The 19,553-nt window shown below is 42.8% G+C and overlaps 1 protein-coding gene across 3 annotated transcripts in view; it reads right to left on the minus strand.

Annotated features, from left to right (window-relative positions):
* Nucleotides 1-411: 411 nt before the first annotated feature.
* LOC116986586 (phosphofructokinase, platelet) overlaps nucleotides 412-19,553 on the minus strand; it is a 118,661-nt gene continuing 99,519 nt past the window's right edge. Inside the window, exons 19-23 of one of the 3 annotated variants that reach the window (XM_033042189.1) lie at nucleotides 16,998-17,109; nucleotides 14,624-14,723; nucleotides 8,612-8,617; nucleotides 3,158-3,263; nucleotides 412-1,024 (exon numbers count right to left, since the gene is read on the minus strand). In XM_033042189.1, the coding sequence (XP_032898080.1) occupies nucleotides 868-1,024; nucleotides 3,158-3,263; nucleotides 8,612-8,617; nucleotides 14,624-14,723; nucleotides 16,998-17,109 (481 nt within the window). In that variant the 3' untranslated portion in view covers nucleotides 412-867. Of the gene's footprint in view, nucleotides 1,025-3,157; nucleotides 3,264-8,611; nucleotides 8,618-11,897; nucleotides 11,904-14,623; nucleotides 14,724-16,997; nucleotides 17,110-19,553 lie in introns of all 3 variants that reach the window. The other 2 variants (XM_033042186.1, XM_033042190.1) reach the window with 2 other exon arrangements.

Raw genomic sequence — 19,553 nt, forward strand, 5'->3', positions numbered from 1 at the left:
AAAAAGAGCGGGGCCAAGAAAATTGAAGATAGACACAAAATGCTGGAGTAACTCAGCGGGACCGGCAGCATCTCTGGAGAGAAGCATTGGGTGACGTTTCGGGTCAAGACCCTTCTTTCAGACTGAAGAAGAGTCGACACGAAACGTCACCCATTCCTTCTCTCCAGAGATGCTGCCGGTCCGCTGAGTTATCACTGCATTTGTGTCCATCTTCAAATGACGTCACGTGCTCCAGGCGGCTGTGCGGGCGCATGAAGACTCGCGGGACCGTCGCGCCTCATGTCTGCTGTTCCTTTATGTCTCCATGATTTTATTGAATGTCGGAGTTGGATCGGGAAGACTAATCCGCTTCTAGTTCTTTGTCTTTCTCACACTGTTTAAGAAAGTAATCAGTCAAACCAAATGCAAATCTGTGCAGGACCAGCCAGAGCAGTTTTATTTGAAGCTGGAAAATAAAACAACATCTTCCACTTCACTACAACACATGAATTACATTGATCTCATAAATATGCTTTTTAGATTTTTCACATTAAAACTATTCTCTTTCAAGAAGGTGATCCACACAATAAATATTTGTGAACAGTGCAATGAGAAGCGATTAAAATGTACGACAAGTGTAACTTTTTTTCCATTGGCAATGTTGACAAACCAATTCTTCCACTTTGTACCAGTGGCTGGGTTATAGCCTGAGTGAATGTGTAATGAAGGGAACAGGATGCCTGCTTTTATTTCCATAAAAAGTAACAGTACAACATACCTAACTTACAGAGCAAATTAGAAGCTGCTTTTATCCTCTGCGAGGCAACATAAATGCTGTTGATCAAACAAGCTGGGGCGTTGTGTAACCACTTTCGTACAGCTGACTTTTTAAATAGCAATGGTGTTACGGCTTTCGAATGTACCGTTTTGCCTAAGGTGCTCAATCTTTCCAGCAATGGGCATGTCGAAGTCGACATTGTATTTGGCCAATATCTTCATCATTGGCCGAAGATCCATCCACCACTGCTCCTTTGGAATCCGATGCCTGAAAACACAGTTGGGGGGGAATTGTAAATTCCACTTTGCTCTTCTTGAAGGCTAGACATGGTACTCCAGCCCCAGCCATCCCAACCTCAGTATTGTAATATACAAAGTATTTGCAGCATGAGGCTGCCTGTCCAAGACATGACCACCCCTTTGACTTATCTGTGGAGGAAGGATCTGCAGATGCTGGTTTAAATCGACGATAGACACAAAAAGCTGGAGTAACTCAGTGGGACAGGCAGCATCCCTGGAAAGGAGGAATGGGTGACGTTTCGGGTCGAGACCCTTCTTCAGACATTCCTTCTTTCCAGAGAGGCTGCCTGTCTCTGACTTATCTGCTGTTCTGTGTAAGCGCTCTGCACCACCCACCCTCTGTGGTAAGTGTGAGTTGACCTTCAAGCACGGTAGCAATTCAGTAAAGGGCCTGTCCCACCTGGGCGTCATTTGCTCGTCATTTACGCGACATAATTTGCACGTCACGACGCACGCGTTGTGATGCGCACATGGCGTGCATTATGCGCGCATTGCGCGTGGTGAGGCATGGTGGCGTAGGCAGTGACGCGCGGCACCCCAGGATTTTGGGATTCACAAAATCTTTGCCCGCCCCCAATTCCGGAGCTTCCTACTCAACAACACTGGAGTACCTTCACCAAAAAACCTGCAGCAAATCAAATTGACGACTCCTCACACCTCATAGGCTATGGGCTGAGCATCAATAAATGTGTCTAGAATTTAACTTTCATGACCCATGTCTGGTATCTACTTGAAATTTGGCACAGATTTAGATTAAATATAATATAATTGAGAAGGAATTAATAACTCGTCAGTGTCAAAAGTTGCACATTAATTAATTAAGCTAATAAGCCTAGTCTTCATTTAACCCCTCAAACATATTCTAACCTGTTTTAATGCAGTCAGATTCCCTGAGGCTGTAAGCTCTTAACATACTCTCCGAGCTTTGAATGAAATCTCAATGCTATTAGATAGGTTCAGAGTTTGGAAGAAACTTGTTTACTCAAAAGGACACAAAGTGTGAAGAAGGGTCCTGACCAGGATCGTTACTTTTGTGTAAACCCGTGTCTACAGTTCCTTGTGTTTGTGTTAGCTATTCAAGAGTTATCTGGTATATGTCTCTCCACTCATCAGTTGTAAAAACCCAACCAATTTCTTCATTTTGACCTTTGTGGGGTTTCCATCAAGTCTTCATTCTCTAGAATTTATTGTCTAGTCCTCTTGTCTTTAATAAAAATCTTAATAATTATCAGTTAACTCCTTTTTAAAGTCATGGTGTTGCCTCCACCTTTACTGCATGGGAATTATATTGCATTAGATGAGCCATTATCAGCCTTTCTCTGCAATTGGGGGGCACAGATTTTACACGATAATTTGTAACACAAGAACAGTCGTCAATAACAGTGAAACCCCCAACTAAAATTAACACATCTATCCGCACGATGCCTTCACTAAAGTAAACGGTGCTTCAAAGCATTGGAGAGAAAATATTGCAAAGATCTCGGAGGGTTGCGGGATTGGAAGAGGTGTTCAGAAATATGAAGAGGTGGAGGTACTGAAGGATTTGAAAATAAGGAAGAGAATTTTAAAATTGAATATTTGGCTCTTGGTTTGAATTTGAATACTGATTGCAGAGTTTGGATGTGCTTACGTTTATGTACAGTGGAAGATAGGAAGCTGGATAGTGTACATTGGATTGGTCAAGTGAAGTGGAGAATGATTACTGAACACCTTACAGTGCCAGAGACACGGGTTCGATCCTGACTGTGGGTGTTGTCTGTATGGAGTTTGTACGTTCTTCCCGTGACCTGGGTTTGCTCCGGTTTCCTCCCACACTACAAAGACGTACAGGTTTGTCGGCTAATTGGTTTGGTATAAATGTACATTGTCCCTAGTGTGTGTGTGTGGGATAATAATGTACAGGATGATCGCTGGTCGGGGCCTACTCGGTGGGCCGAAGGGCCTGTTTCCGCGCTGTATCTAAACTAAACTAAACTAGTCGAGTGGAGAGTGGTGACGAGACACCAGATAACCTGAGACAAGGATAGAATAAATTGGTGGGAAAAAGCTACATGTATAACCTACCAACCTGAAGCTTTTTAGAACTGATGATCATACTTACTTAAAATCAGTTATATCTCTCAGTTCTGATACAGGCTGGAACACCAGGGTACGCCTACGCATTCCCAGTAAGCAAGCAGAATCATGGGAATTTGCAAACACTCTCCCTGTGGGTTTTTACACAAATATAAAAGTGAATTAAAAAAAACAACCAGATTTTAAGTTCATAGTTCATTTTTCTAAATGGAGATACATTTGGTGAGGTTACAGCTTTATATTTTTTTTAAAAAAGGAAAAACTCTTCAAAAGCAGCCAGGAACGGAGTCCTCTAGTTTAAAAAACTCACCATTCAAAATCAGAATTGTTGACAGTAGACAGTAATTAACACTTATTCAAAGTCAAATCTAAGATCTTTAGATTCTGATTTTCCTTGGACAGCCAAAATATTTGAAGAAAAACATATTCCGATAATAAAATGCTTGAACGTACTGAACTCTTCTTCATGGCTTCAGAATGTTACAAACTATGAAGTGTAGTCACTGTTGTAGTAAAGGAAATGAGGCTTAAGAATAGCACGCAGCGAGCTCCCATAAACATGGTGTGATGAAGACCAAATGATTTGTATAGTAATAGTAATTGGGAGGTAAATATTAAACAGATACTGTAAATCCTTGGGCCTAGTTCTATGACGTCACTTGCGGTGCTTTAATGTCTCATCTGCAAAGCCTAGAGTTTAATGTTGAAGTTTCTGTCAGGGAAATACACGCAGAACTTTAAATGAAGCTGAAAATGCAACCAGCGGGGCTGCAGCTTTCAATGCTGAAACCATCAACTGGTTCACGTTTGGCAAGGATCACCATTTAACGATTACCAGACTAATGTTCATATTTTGCTTCACACCATTTTCCCATCCCATCATCCCATCGCCCTCCGACACCCACCATCATCAAGTACTTTGAGAGGCTGGTCATGACACACATTGACTCCAACCTCCTCGACAGCCTTGGTCCACTGCAGCTCACCGACTGTCACAACAGGCCCATGGCAAAAGGCTTCTTCCTGGCCCTACACTCATCGGTGGAACTTCTGGATAATAAAGGTACCTACATCAAACTCCTATTTATTGATTATAGTTCTGCCTTGAATAGCATAATCCCAACCAAACTCATCTCCAAACTCCTGAACATACCCCTTTGCTATTGAATCCTTACCGACATAACAGTCAATGACATTTGGCACAAAATATCCTCCACAATAATTCTCAACAGTGGTGCCCCATAAAGGAAGCATTCTCCCTACATGTTCACGATTGTGCGACAGAATTCTGCACCAACTCCTTTTACAAGTCTGGAGATTACGCCACTGTAATGGGCCAGATCTCGAACAATGAAGGGACAGAGTACAGGAAGGAGAGCACTAAGTAATATGCTGTCAAGATAACAACCTCACCCCCAATGTCATCGAAGGGTCCAGTTATTGATTTCAGGGAACCCGGTGGTATATACTTCTCTGTCGAAATGGAGGTAATTGTGACCAAGTTCCCAAGCATATATCCTGGACCATTCACATTGCAGCCGCAGCCGCGGCCAAGAAAATGCCCCAATGCCTCTAGTTCCTCAGAAGACTCAGGTGGTTTGGTATATCCCCAATGACTCTTTCCGACTTCTGAAGATGCACCTTAGAAAGCATACTACCGGAATGCATCACAGCTTAGTTTGGCAACAGCTCTGTCCAAGACCACAAGAAATTGTAGAGTTGTGCACGCAGCTCCATCCATCACATATACCAGCCTCCCCCTCATCAACAACATCTATTCCATAATGCTACCTCAGGAAGACAGTCAACATAATGATCCCAATCCTTCCCTGTTCTCCCCTCTCCAAGCAGAAAATACATAAGCTGGAAAGCACGCACCACCAGATGTAGGAACAATTTCTTCCTTGCTGTTATCAGATTGCTGATCTTTTCTCTCATAATCTAAGTGTGTTTTCCAGACCTCCCAACCCACCCCCTTGCAGCCCTTGCACTTTTTTTTGTGAAACTGTAACGCTATCACACTATACTCTGCTTTCTGGTATTTTTCTCTTTGCACTCACTACCTGTTGCACTTGTGTGTGGCTTGATTGTACTCGGCTATAATTCAACTGGATAGCAGATATTTCACTGTATCTTGGTACACATATCAATAATAAACCCCCATATTTTTGTACCCAATATCTATCAATTTTGTTCTTAAATACATTTATCAACTGATTAGACACAGTCCCATGAGATAGAAAATCCCAAAGATTCCAAATGCCAAAGACACTTCTGGAAGAACTCAGTAGTTCTGGCAGGAGATGTGGAAACACCAACATTGTGCTTCTTGCTCCAGATTCTACAGTCCAGAGTCATTTGTGTCCCAATTCAAAATGTCAACATTTATTTGAGATTATGACCCCTAGTTCTAGATAGGGAAGCTATTCTCATTTGGCCCATACACTCAAACATGCTAATCTTGCCATGTACATCCTCGTCCAAATCATCTTATTGGATGATTGATAATGATTGATAAAGGCAAGCAGGCCAAAAGCCTTCTTTCAATTTCTTCTTCTTGCGTATGGCGTGCACAGCCTAAAACTGTAGGACAACTTGTTCTATTTGATCTTATTTGATGCACGCCAGGTGCATTCGTCAAAACACGGCAGACCACGTGAAGGTTGCAATCTCCCACCCCCTTTCAATCTTATATCTACCTGTGATGCTATACTCAGGTACGTGCATTTGTTCTCCTAAATCCCTCAACTCGCAACACTCGCCGGGGCTCTACCATTCACTATGAAGGTCCCGCACTGGTGCAACTTCCCAAATTGCAATAGCTCAGAATTAAACTCAGTTTGCCAATCCTCAGCCCACTTACCTGCTGTATTTCCTGATAACCATCATCACTGCCTATGAGACCACATCTCTGGCCCTGCTCTCATCAATCCTTGTGGTTACTTCTTCAAAAAATGAATCAAATTCAGCCAACATGATCTCCCATGCACAAAACATCCAGCCCTATCTTTCGAGACGCGGGTCCATCTTATCCCTCAGGATCTTCTCCAGCAACTTTCCAACCACAGACAACAAAGCTATTTACTGCACAGATAGGACCCTTGAGAACACAAGGCCATTTAGTGCCTCAAACTGTTCTACCACTCAGTACAGCTACTGCATATCCATGAGCAATTTTAGGTTACAAAAATAAAAAGATTTAAAATGAAGAAGTTAACCAAAGGTTTGAGGAGGTTAGTTGCAAACATGTACCACCTTTGTGCACATGAGCTTCACTTCTGGAAGTCTTACACATTAGACGTACTGCTCTGTCCCTCCCCCATCTCGACCACAAGGCATTGGAGCAGAATTACCACAATCGGCATATCGAGTTTGATCCACCATTCGATCATGGCTGATCTATTTTTTCCTCTGAACCCCTTCTCCCCGTAACCTTTGACACCTCTACAAGTCAAGAACCTTTCAATCTCCACTTTAAAAATATCCATTGACTTGGCCTCCACAGCCATCTGAGGCAATGCATTCCACAGATTCACCACCCTCTGACTTAAGAAATAGCTCTTCAACTCCACCACCCTGGTCTAGTGAAATAATCCAATCTAATTCCTAAGATTTCTCAGAATGTCTTGGAAACTTCAGTTAAATCATAAACCCTCCCAATTATTTTCCCATATCCATCCCCAAGTTTAACAAATCTCATTTTATAATTTAACCATTGGCATGAACCTAAGGAGGATTAAGTGGATGAGATTCAAAGGACAAAGGACATTTATTGTCACATACACCAATAGGTGTAGTGAAATTTGAGTTGCCATTGCAGCACACCAATAAAATAAACACAACATTAAAGAATTTAACATTAAACATAAAAACATCCCCCCACAATGTTTCCCACTGTGAGGGAAGGCAGCAACGTTCAGTCCACTTCCTCTATGTTCATCCGTGGTCAGGGCCTATTGAGGCCTCCGCAGTCGCCGCTACGGCGGCCCGATGTTTCAGGCCCTCTGGCCGGAATGATGGAACTCCAGCGTCGGAAGAACACTCTTCAGCAGCTTGGAGTTCCGAAACGGCCGCATGCTACCGGAGACTGCGGCTTCCAAAGTCCACAGGCCGCACTGGTCGTAGCTCCAACACTGGCGATCTCGGCGAGAGATCCCAAGCTCCGCGGTGTTTAAAGTCAGCGCCTCCGAGGCTGGATGCTCCGCAGACCCCGCAGCTCCACGATGTTGAAGTCGGCAGTCCCAGCACTCCGGAGCTCCACACGGCGACCCGGGTAAGGCATCGCCCGCTCCGCGATGGTACCTCAGAAGCTGAAGCTGAAGCTCGAAGCTCTGGGCGGTCCCGGCAAGAAAGGCCGCGCCAATCCAGGTGGTAGGCCGCGAGGAGGGGGGCGAAGATGCAGCTCGGAGGAAGGACGCATCCTCGCCCAGGTAGGGACTAGAAAAAACAGTCTCCCCCCCCCCCCCATCCCCCACATAAAAAAGACTAAAAGGCCTCCAAAACAAAACTTTTAACAAACTAAAAATTAAAAAAGGGGTGAAAAACGAACAGCTGCAGGCGAGGCTGCCACACTCTATGGCGCCACCTATCAGTGAGTGAGGAGCAGGAGTGAGATTCACACCCTCCCCAAGAGTAGTTTTGTTTGTTTCAAACCTCTACCAGCTTTATAAGTGCTATTACATTCATTAAGAACATTGCAAACCAGTTTCTGGTTCTGGGAAAATAAAATAACCTTTCCAGACCAGTGGTAATCTGATGTTCAATAAATTTGAACAGTTTTGAGCATACTCAATTATCTCAGAATACTGATAAAAGAAGCAAAATGATGCCTGACCAGAATAAATCGAAATTGTGTTAAAGGGTAACAGTGTCCCCAGTTAAGCCTTCCAATGGGAAAATTAATGTGTGAATAAGTATTATTCCACCTTCTTGAATGTATTCCAAAAAAAAAGCAAGGACTAAAATACTTAAAATAAACCCGCATGTATAATGAATAATTATCACTAAATACATGTATCGTGTATGAAATCATGAGAGGAATAGATCGGGCAGATCCACATAATCACTTGCCCAGAGTAGGTGAGTCGAGGACCAGAGGTCATAGGCTTAAGGTGAAGGGGAAAACATTTAATTGGAATCTGAGGGGTAACTTTTTCACACAAAGGGTGGTGGCTGTATGGAACATGTTGGCTGTTGTGGGCAAGTTGGACCAAAGGGCCTGGTTCCACATTGTATCACTTTATGACTCTATGACAATGACTTACAACAAAACAACATCAATACCAACTTATAACATATTAGAATTAGTAGTAGGTTGCTTCAGATATCCTTCAATGGTAACTATGATAGAAACAACATCAATATTGCACCATTAACTTCAAATGGTCGGTATGACTGCTTAAAACACATTTGTTTCAGCATAGAATCAATGCAAGTTAATAATGTTGTCACTAACATAACAATAAACAAAATTAATTACCTTCCGCTATCATTCCACGATGCCAGCGAGGGAAGCAAGGCCAAGACAAAGCAAGGGATAGATTAAAATGACCATTTTGTGTGACATCAACTTTCCAGAAAATAACATATACGTTTCACACAGAAACTATTTGACCAAATACAACTGAAACTCAGCAGCCTGATGGACCACTGGATAGTTAATGTTAACCCACTTGAGTAGTTTCTGACCATATCCTGAGCTGAATAGGTTTAAAAGAGGTTTCTTTCCAGATGCGGAGGATCATGCATCCTCTGCCATATCCCGTATCAAATCATCCCTCCTGCTGAACTAAATGGTGCCATTTGAGATTTGCTTACCTTTTCAGTTGCAAAGGGTCATGAGTTTAGTTTTAGTTTAGTTTAGTTTAGAGAAACCGGCCCTTCGGCCCAACGGGTCCGCACCGGCCAGCGATCCCCGCACATTAACACTATCCTACACACACTAGGGACAATTTTACATTTATACCAAGCCAATTAACCTGCAAAGCTGTACGTCTTTGGAGTGTGGGAGGAAACCGACTATCTTGGAGACAACCCACGCAGGGCACGGAGAGAACGTACAAACGCCGTACAGACAGCACCTGTCGTCGGGATTGAACCCAGGTCTCCAGCGCTGCAAGCGCTGTAAGGCAGCAATTCTACCACTGTGTCACCGTGCTGAGTTAATAGTCAACATCTTTGGGAGGTAGGTTTGATACCCTTCACAGCTCTGCAAGGTGGCTCAAGGTTAAATCCCAAAGGATCTTCGCAAAAGGAACCGGTCACTTTCTCCCCATTTCTTCCCACCAAAAGACATCTGAAATATCCTTCAATTGCACTCAGAAGCATAATTTGCCTGAAAGCTGATGAATCCCTAGCATCTGATGGTCTGCATCTTAGAGCTTTGAAAGAGGTGGCTATAGAAATTGTGGATGCTTTGCTTATCAACTCCCAACTTTTTAAGATTCTGGGATTGTTCCTGTGCATTGAATGGAGAGAAAATCTGACGCTACATTTTATAAGGAAGGAGGCCCAGTGGTGGTGGGCGATGTGAGACCAGCGGGGCTTCCTCCCATATCCTCTCATGTGGGCTTCCTCCCATATCCTTCCTTCGTTCGGTTTCCTCCCATATCCCTAAAATGTGCGGACTGTTGGGTTAATCAGCCACTGCAAATTGCTCCTGGTTTGCAGTTGAGTGGGAGAATCAGGAGTGACTTTAAGAGAATGTGGGAAAGAAAATGGGATTAGGGTTGATGAATGCAAAGGGAGCTTGATGGTTGGGATAGACGTTGTGGTCCACAGGGCCTGTTTCCCTGTCCTGACATTAATGACCAAGTCTCTATATAACTAACTATGCTGCAGGTAATTGGGTGTAGAGGACATTTGTGCATTAATTTGATGAATAGATTAACTCTTAAGGGCCTGTCCGACTTGGGGGATTTTTAAGCAGACTGCCGGCGACTGGCAAGCTCGCGGCACTCGCCTGCAAACCCGAGGAAGTGGAAGAGCGAGTGTCAAGAGCGACACAGACACACACACACACACACAGACACACACACAGACACACAACACACAGACACACACAGACACACACAGACACACAGACACACAGACACACACACACACACACACAGTGGGGGCCAGGGAAAGCGGGGGAGCGCTGTCTGAAATTCACACGGTGCGAAGCCGAGGTGATACAGACACACACCGCGATGAACAGGAAGGTTAAAACGGCTAGCACAGTGTACGGTAAGTCCTTTACAAGAGCGGGGGGGAGGAGGGGAGAAGGGTGGAGGGGAGAAGGGGAGATGAGGGGGGGGGGGGGGGAAGAAGGGGGGAGAAGGAGTGGAGACACTTTTAAGAAGACAGACAACTTTTAATAAGCCAGAGATACACAGCTGTGAAGTTTGGCGGGCATTTAACATTACCGGTCGGTTTTCCTTGATTCTGAAAACTCGTGCTTACGTATTTATTTCTCCAATGAGCCAATGAAAATGCCCAGTCAGCAAAGGAGATTAACTCTAAAACTACTTCCGACTACCTGCAACTACATGGTGACCCCACTACCACTGCACCTACGACTACAGGATTATCGATTTTCTCCATGACGATGTTGAAATATTTGCTGCGACCATACTGAGGCCGCGACTAGTTCCCAGAGTGCGGAACTCCTCGCGACCATGAAGGAGACTCACCAGAGACCACCAGCGAACACGTGGCGACCATGTGGCGATCATGAGGCGAGCGCAGAGTCTCCTGCACTCGCCTAAAAAGTCGCCTATGTGGGACAGGCCCTTTAATGTTATCCTTCAATAAGATCATACTGTCATAAGAAAACACTATTAAATTCAAACAAAATCACAAATCACTATCTAAATTGAAAACCTATGAATTCCTGATGGTCTTACACTAAGATTGAAAGACAAAGGCAGATCTATTGACTTTTGCCGTACAATGATCATTCGGGGCTCTTCATTATATTATCTTTGCTCCAATTTTGTTACGTTAATTTGACAAGCAGCATATCATAGAGGCAACATTTGGGTCAAAACCAATAAGATCCAAGTTCTTTCTGCATTAGGAATTAGACTAACTAATGCATGCATATTTACCTTTGACTTTATGCTTGCAGAAGCACCACGTACTCTGAGCAGTAAGCACCATAAGGCAATTATTGTTCTTGTGTACTGTAGGTATTACTATGGAGTAGGGATTTAGGCAATGATAGATGGAGGCATAGTTCTGCAGGTTGCTTCTGCAATAAACTAATGATAGAGGCCAGGTTTTTGGTTCAGCAACAGGTTAAGAGTGGAAAAATCCCATCCTCTCTGAAGCTGCGATCCACCACACTTCCTTAACAAAACATAGTATAGCACGGCACGAGTTTGAACCCTTCGGCCTACAGTGTTCATATGCTGAACATGATGCCAGGTCTGCTTGTACATGATCCATGTCCCTCTATTCCCTGCACTTCCATGTGCCTATCTAAAAATCTCTGGTTTACATTGAAGACAGACACAAAATGCTGGAGTAAAAAGGTAGCATCTCTGAGAGAAGGAATAGATGACGTTTCGGGTCGAGACCCTTCTTCAGACTGAGAATCAGGGGAGAGGGAATCTGGAGATATGGAAGGGTACAAAGCTTACAACCTAGCAGTATGATGTTGATTTCCCTAAGTTCAAGTAACCCTTGCTTTCTCTCTATCTCCATTCCTCCCCCACCCTAGTTCTCCCACTGGTATCACTGTCCTCCTGATTAATTTTACTGTTTGCATGCCTCGTTGTCACCTTCCCCTTAGCCAACAATGAACCATTCTACATTTCCTTGATCATCGTCTGCTTTAATCTGTTGTTTTCACACCTCACATTATCTTTGCACCCTTCCGTATCTCCAATTTCCCTCGCCACGGCTCTGAGTCTGAAGTTGGGCCTCAACCCTAAACGTCACCCATTCCTTCTCTCCAGAGAGGCTGCCTGCCCCCTGTGTTACTCAGTCTGGTGACTTTGGGAATAACCAAGGAATAAACGAGATTTAGAATAAAACAGCGGTGAACAACCTTTTTATGAGGGGATCCAGAGTAACAATCCAGGTCACTTCAGACTGCATTTGCGGGAGACATATTTTGTTTTAACCACATATGGCCACAAAATGATGCTTTTCATTTTATGTATGATAAGACGAATGCTCAATTAACAAACAATTTGGTTGCCGTTTATATCACTATTGTCAAGTCATGTTGAATGTTCTCGATACTGTAAAAGAGAAACACCTGCTAGTCCAGGCTTTCATTGCAGACAAATTGAGCTGGAGCCTCTACTACCAACAAATTCAGAGACAGTTTCTTCCCAGCTGTTATCAGGCAACTGAATCATCCTACCACAACCAGAGAGCAGTGCTCAATAACTATCTACCTCTTTGGTGGCCCTTGGACTATCCTTGATCAGACTCTGCTGGCTTTACCTTGCACTAAACGTTATTTACGCTGTAAATGGATCAACTGTGATCATGTATTGTCTTTCTGCTGGCTGGTTAGCACGCAACAAACAGCTTTTCACTGTACCTCGGTACACGTGACAATAAACTAAACGGATGTGAAAAGTAGAGATCATAAGAAGAGGACAACCAGTAAACCACATATTTCATTGAGCTTGTCCACCCACTGAGATTTAAAACCCTCTCCGGTTTTGATCCAAAACCTCTTCTCCTCGGATTCTCAGTATTCAATGTTCTACTGAGATCATCGTTTTGAAGTCATTGCCACAGAGGGCTGCGGAGGGCAAGTCAGTGGAGAATTTTACGGCAGAGATAAACAAATTCTTGATTAGAACGGGTGTCAAGGGTTAAGTCAGCGGAGAAGGCAGGAGAATGTGATTAGGAGGCATAAATGAGCCAGGATTGAATGGCGGAGTGGAACCGATGGGCCGAATGGCCTAATTCTACTCCTGGAACTTGTGAATATACACAATGATTGGGTTCTCTACAGCAGAGAACTCCAAAGATTCCACCCTACTGGCCAACTGAGATCGTGCTATCTGGTGTAAATCTGTCACCTCCCCAGCCAGGCAAAACAGCCCTTCCGTCTACCCCCGGCAGTCACTAACAATTATGAAAAATCTCGAGACATCAACCTCTCATTCTTCTAAAGTCCAGGGAATATCGACCAGTCATCCTCAATCCCAGGACCCAACGTTGTGAATCCACATTACATCGCAGGTTTAAGAACGTTCTGACGTTGGGTAATCAGAAATGTTAATGCTATGTGTCAGAAGGGACTGCAGATAGTAGTTAAACCGAAGATAAACATGGGTCCGGAGGACTCGGTGGGTCTGTTTCCATGCTGTATCCCTAAATGAACTAATATCTTTATTTATGCAGAGGCCAAAACTGCAAGGAGCATATTAGTTTGAAAATTACATCATACATCCTTGCCTTTTTATTCTAAACCTTCACAAGAAAGGTCAACATACCTCGTACCTGCCTAACTGGTACATCTGCATGTTGGCTCTCTGTATCTCCTGAACTGACACAATATTTGGTCTCTACATTAAATTTCAATTGTTTTTTCCCATTAATTAATTAATTTACTATGTATTCAGTTTTTCTTTTCTTTTTTTCATTCTCCTATGTTAAATTCTACCTTCCAGCTATTTTTCCCCATCGCTGAACCTGCCGATAATCCTGCCTCTCTATTACATGGTGAGCACTGTGTAAGTGACTTCATGGTTTTATATGGTGACCGAGGCAGCCTGTGGTAAAGACTCAGGCACTTTGGTGAATTAAAGGACACAGCAAGTCTTCAGCAGAGGGCAAATGGGAGAAGGGAAGCAATACAAGGACAGGCAAGCTGGAGAAACTCAGCGGGCGCAGCAGCATCTATGGAGCGAGGGAAATAGGCAACGTTTTGGGCCGAAACCCTTCTTCAGACCCGAAACTTTGCCTATTTCCTTCGCTTCATAGATGCTGCTGCGCCCGCTGAGTTTCTCCAGCTTTTTTGTGTTCCTTCGATTTTCCAGCATCTGCAGTTCCTTCTTAAACACAAGGAAAGGCAATGTTGAAAATCGTGCAGCAATATAGACAATGGAACAAACAGCATCAACAGAGATTGGAGCAGTAGCAGAGGAAGATTATTTGCTTCGCAAGTCCACAATAATGATTTTGCAATCTGAAAAGTTACTACCCAATTTAAAAATGTGTACAATAATGCTTACAGGGATGGGAGATTGCAACGTTAATGTGGTCCGACTAATGCAATTAATCCGACGTGCACAAACAAGATCAAATAGAACAAGTTGATCTCCAACTTTAGGCTGTGCACGCCATATGCAAGAAGATAATGCATATATATCAAACTTAAAGAGAACACAATTTTCCTCATTAGAGATCATTTTAAACTTAAACTTTAAACCATTGATAAACAAATTGGCCAGGCCTTACACTAAAGAATGAAATCTTGCACTCATTAAAAAAATCACGGTTTTCAGATCAATAATTTTGAGTCTGCATCGTTTATTACCTTGTCTGTAGTATACATTTACTTTGTCTGAGATCCATTGCATGGCTTTGGCAGCTATCTTTGTTCCAAAGTTTCTATCAAAAGGTGAAGGGGATCCACCCTGGAAAGATTAACAACATTGCATGGTTGAAAGTTAAATTCCATGTGGATTATAAAGATTCAGTCAAATTTCTTCTACTGCAAGTTTATTCAAGAAGAAAGAAATTTTAATGGTTCAATACTTTATACTTTATGAAGCATATACTTTATATTAATTTACAACAAATTACAAAATGCACAAAATAAAATCACTTTTCACCAAATCAACTTTATCTCCATTTTAAGCTATGTGATGATACTTTTACTTTCACAGAGTCTTTCCACCACCTCAAGAGCCAGTGAATTCCGGATCCTAACCTCTCCCAGACTAAAGAAGATTTTTCCCCACAATCCCAAAATTAAAAAAAAAAATGGTGAGAGGTGAAAGATCTATAAGGGATTTAAGGGACAATGTTCACACATAGAGAGCGGCGAATATATGGAACGAGTTGCTGCCACCGTTGGGTGGCACGGTGGCGCAGCGGTAGAGTTGCTGCCTTACAGTAGCAATGTTACAAAATTTTGAGATTTTAAAAATCAAGTCTGCAATTTATCCCATCAGATAAAGCATAAACATAAGTTTAATTTGACACCTAATTCACTTTCATATCTCAAGTATTTAAAATGTTATGGCCATTTTCATACTGGGAAATGAGCATCTTGTTCCCTATTGATTTTCTATGGACATAACAAAAAAGCTGTGATCGTGAACAGTCAAAAGCCCATAACTTTCTTAAAAATTAAGAGAACTGAATGAAATTTTCAGTTATCATAGATTGAAGCATTCTGAAACAAATATAAAATAATCTTACTTGGATGACCTGAAATTAAAGCATATAATTAGTTAGTTACCTAATTGTAGCTAATTTCAGACTTCAATTACTAGATCTAAACATCTATCCATTTCTTAATAAATGATTAACATTTTTAAATAGCCTAAATGTCCAAATAATATTCACAAATAATTCACAATAAAACATGATTTTTAAATCTCATTTACATTAATTTATAGACCAAATGGAAGGAATTTAGTGTTCAATTGCTGTAAATTAAAGTCCATTTTAAATCAGCTTTCTAGTGGGATCCTGTGAACGCGCTGGTTTAGAACGTTCACATTGCGGTAGATTTGTGCCCTCAAATGCCCAGAAAAATACTGCGGGATATAATGGGCCCAAAATGAGCTACTCGCAATATTAAACTTTGTATAAAGGGATCTTTAGAAGCCCTTTTTAATGTAAAAATATACAGCCTACCTTCAGTTGACTGCTTTATGAGACCCTGCGGTTGCTGGCGTTCGCGGGTTCAGAGGTTGATTTTTAAACTACTATAACTATTTTACGAGGCCTTTAAAACTAATAATAGCTTTTGCGACGGGGTCTTCCAGCGATTTTTCGTTAATAATTAACTAGGCTGAACATCCTCGATTTGAACAGCCTAGGGAAAATCGCGTTTTAAACCCGCCCCCTCTAAATGGCGCCAAAATCGCGCACACCCGCAGCGACAGATTTTCAGCGACGCTTCAGGTAGGCTTTGCAACATACCTACTTACAACACCAGAGACCCCCCACTATGGGTACTGTCTGTACGCTTTGATCCCCACTACTGGTGCTGTCTGTACGGAGTTTGTACGTTCTCCCCGTGACCTGCGTGGGTTTTCTCCAATATCTTCGGTTTCCTCCCACATTCCAAAGACATACAGGTTAATTGGCTTGGTATGAATGTTAAATTGTCCCTAGTGTGTGTAGAATTGTGTTAATGTGCGAGGAACGTTGGTCAGCACCAACTCGGCAGGCCAAAGGGCCTGTTTCCGTGCTGTATTTCTAAAACTAAAAACCTAAAACTAAGACATGGAAATCAATACATGTGCCGCAGCCTTATTGAAGAGAAATGGTAATGTTACCATCATTCCTCAGAACTACACCTCACTGTTAAATAAAGGAAGACAATATTTGAGTGTTACAGCCTCAGTTTTGAATACACCCGTCCACTATGTTTTTACCTGTGGAGGAAGAAACTGCGGATTCCTGCTCATCCCGAAGATAGACACAAAGTGCTGAAGTAACTCAGCGAGACAGGCAGCATCTCTGGAGAAAAAGGATGAGTGAAGTTTCGGGTTGAAATCCTTCTTCAGACTGAAGGTCTGCAGAAAATGTCAGTTTGTGAAAGTTGAGAAAGTCTCTCAATCTGAAGAAGGATCCCGTCCCGAAACGTCACCTATTCCTTTTTCTCCAGAGATGTTGCCTCATCCAGGAGGAGTTACACCAGCACTTTGTGTCAACCTACTATGTTTTCTTACCTGCTGCATGTGGCCCAGGACATTTTTCCGGCAGTCAAAGATACCCTTGCCTTCTTCGCTGTACAACTGGTAGATGAAGTCCGTTGTGTAATTTTCACTGCAGCGCTCATTTCTGAAACATATGAATAGCTGTGCCTCAGTTTTAATTTTACTTTAAGCTGATTTGCCGAGGCAAGTCCCGAATACAACGGAATCTGGAAATATTAGTAGAAATAGCTGGAAATAAGGTCATAAGTGATAGGAGTAGAATTAGGTCATTCAAGCCCATCAAGTCTACTCCGCCATTCAATCATGGCTGATCCATCTCTCCCCATTCTCCTGCCTTCTCCCCATAACCCCTGACACCCGTACTAATCAAGAATCTATCCACCTCTGCCTTAAAAATATCCACTGATAAATACTTCTTAGAAACTGCCCGATCAGCTCAAATGAGAAATGGAGTAAATACTTCAGGTTGATACCTTTGATAGAAGCGCAGAAAAATCTAACAAAGAACACCATTTGCAATCTGAGTCAGTGGTATTTGACTGAACTAGACTAGGAGTTAAGCTTTAGAAGAGCGTATTTACAACCACAGCCTCGTAATTGTTGGAAGACTGGGCAGGAAAAGGTGTTCAGGCTAAAATCTGATCGACCGAGATGTTATTGAATGGCAAGACAGGTCTGACTGACTTAGTGAGTAATGTGATCTGCAACTTAAGTAATCCAAGTCATCAGCCAATTTTCAAGTACACATAAGCCAGCTCAGGATAAACAATGGGAAAAGTGAAGTAATCAAAGATTCAATTGGAACCTGAGGGGCAACATTTTATACACAATGGGCAGTAGGTATATGGAACGGGCTGCTGGAGCAGGCAGTTGAGCCAGGTACTATCCCAACGTTCTAAATACATTTGGACAGGTACGTGGATAGGATCGGTTTAGAGAGATTTGGGGCAAATGCAGGTGGGTGGGACCAGAGTAGATGGAGCACAGAAGCTCCCTATCCTTGCCGTCTGTTCCATTTCTCTCTTTTATCTCACATTTCAGCATGTTAGTAATCTCAGCATCCCACCTAACCCTGTATTGTGATCTAAACCACACAGAGTCATAGAACTGTACAGCACTGTGACGTGGCAGTAGATTTACCGCCCTACAGAACCAGAGACCTGGGTTCCATCCTGATTACGGATTTGTACGCTCTCCCCATGACCTGCGTGGTTTTCTCCGGGTGCTCTGATAACAAGGGAAATCAGGGATAGTATCAAAGCGAAGGATGATGCGTACAAATTAGCCAGAAAAAGCAGCATACCGGAGGACTGGGAGAAATTCAGAGACCAGCAGAGGAGGACAAAGGGCTTAATTAGGAAAGGAAAAATAGATTATGAAAGAAAACTGGCAGGGAACATAAAAACTGACTGCAAAAGTTTTTATAGATATGTGAAAAGAAAGAGATTAGTTAAAACAAATGTAGGTCCCTTGCAGTCAGAAACGGGTGAGTTGATCATGGGGAACAAGGATATGGCGGACCAATTGAATAACTACTTTGGTTCCGTCTTCACTAAGGAAGACATAAATAATCTGCCGGAAATAGCAGGGGACCGCGGGTCAAAGGAGTTGGAGGAATTGAGTGAAATCCAGGTTAGCCGGGAAGTGGTGTTGGGTAAATTAAATGGATTAAAGGCTGATAAATCCCCAGGGCCAGATAGGCTGCATCCCAGAGTACTTAAGGAAGTAGCTCCAGAAATAGTGGATGCATTAGTAATAATCTTTCAAAACTCTTTAGATTCTGGAGTAGTTCCTGAGGATTGGCGGGTAGCAAACGTAACCCCACTTTTTAAGAAGGGAGGGAGAGAGAAAACGGGGAATTACAGACCAGTTAGTCTAACATCGGTAGTGGGGAAACTGCTAGAGTCAGTTATTAAAGATGGGATAGCAGCACATTTGGAAAGTGGTGAAATCATTGGACAAAGTCAGCATGGATTTACAAAAGGTAAATCATGTCTGACGAATCTTATAGAATTTTTCGAGGATGTAACTAGTAGCGTGGATAGGGGAGAACCAGTGGATGTGGTGTATCTGGACTTCCAGAAGGCTTTCGACAAGGTCCCACATAAGAGATTAGTTTACAAACTTAAAGCACACGGCATTGGGGGTTCAGTATTGATGTGGATAGAGAACTGGCTGGCAAACAGGAAGCAAAGAGTAGGAGTAAACGGGTCCTTTTCACAATGGCAGGCAGTGACTAGTGGGGTACCGCAAGGCTCAGTGCTGGGACCCCAGCTATTTACAATATATATTAATGATCTGGATGAGGGAATTGAAGGCAATATCTGCAAGTTTGCGGATGACACTAAGCTGGGGGGCAGTGTTAGCTGTGAGGAGGATGCTAGGAGACTGCAAGGTGACTTGGATAGGCTGGGTGAGTGGGCAAATGTTTGGCAGATGCAGTATAATGTGGATAAATGTGAGGTTATCCATTTTGGTGGCAAAAACAGGAAAGCAGACTATTATCTAAATGGTGGCCGACTAGGAAAAGGGGAGATGCAGCGAGACCTGGGTGTCATGGTACACCAG

Source organism: Amblyraja radiata, chromosome 2, assembly GCF_010909765.2.
Source record: "Amblyraja radiata isolate CabotCenter1 chromosome 2, sAmbRad1.1.pri, whole genome shotgun sequence".
In the NCBI taxonomy this organism is placed as follows: Eukaryota; Metazoa; Chordata; class Chondrichthyes; order Rajiformes; family Rajidae; genus Amblyraja; species Amblyraja radiata.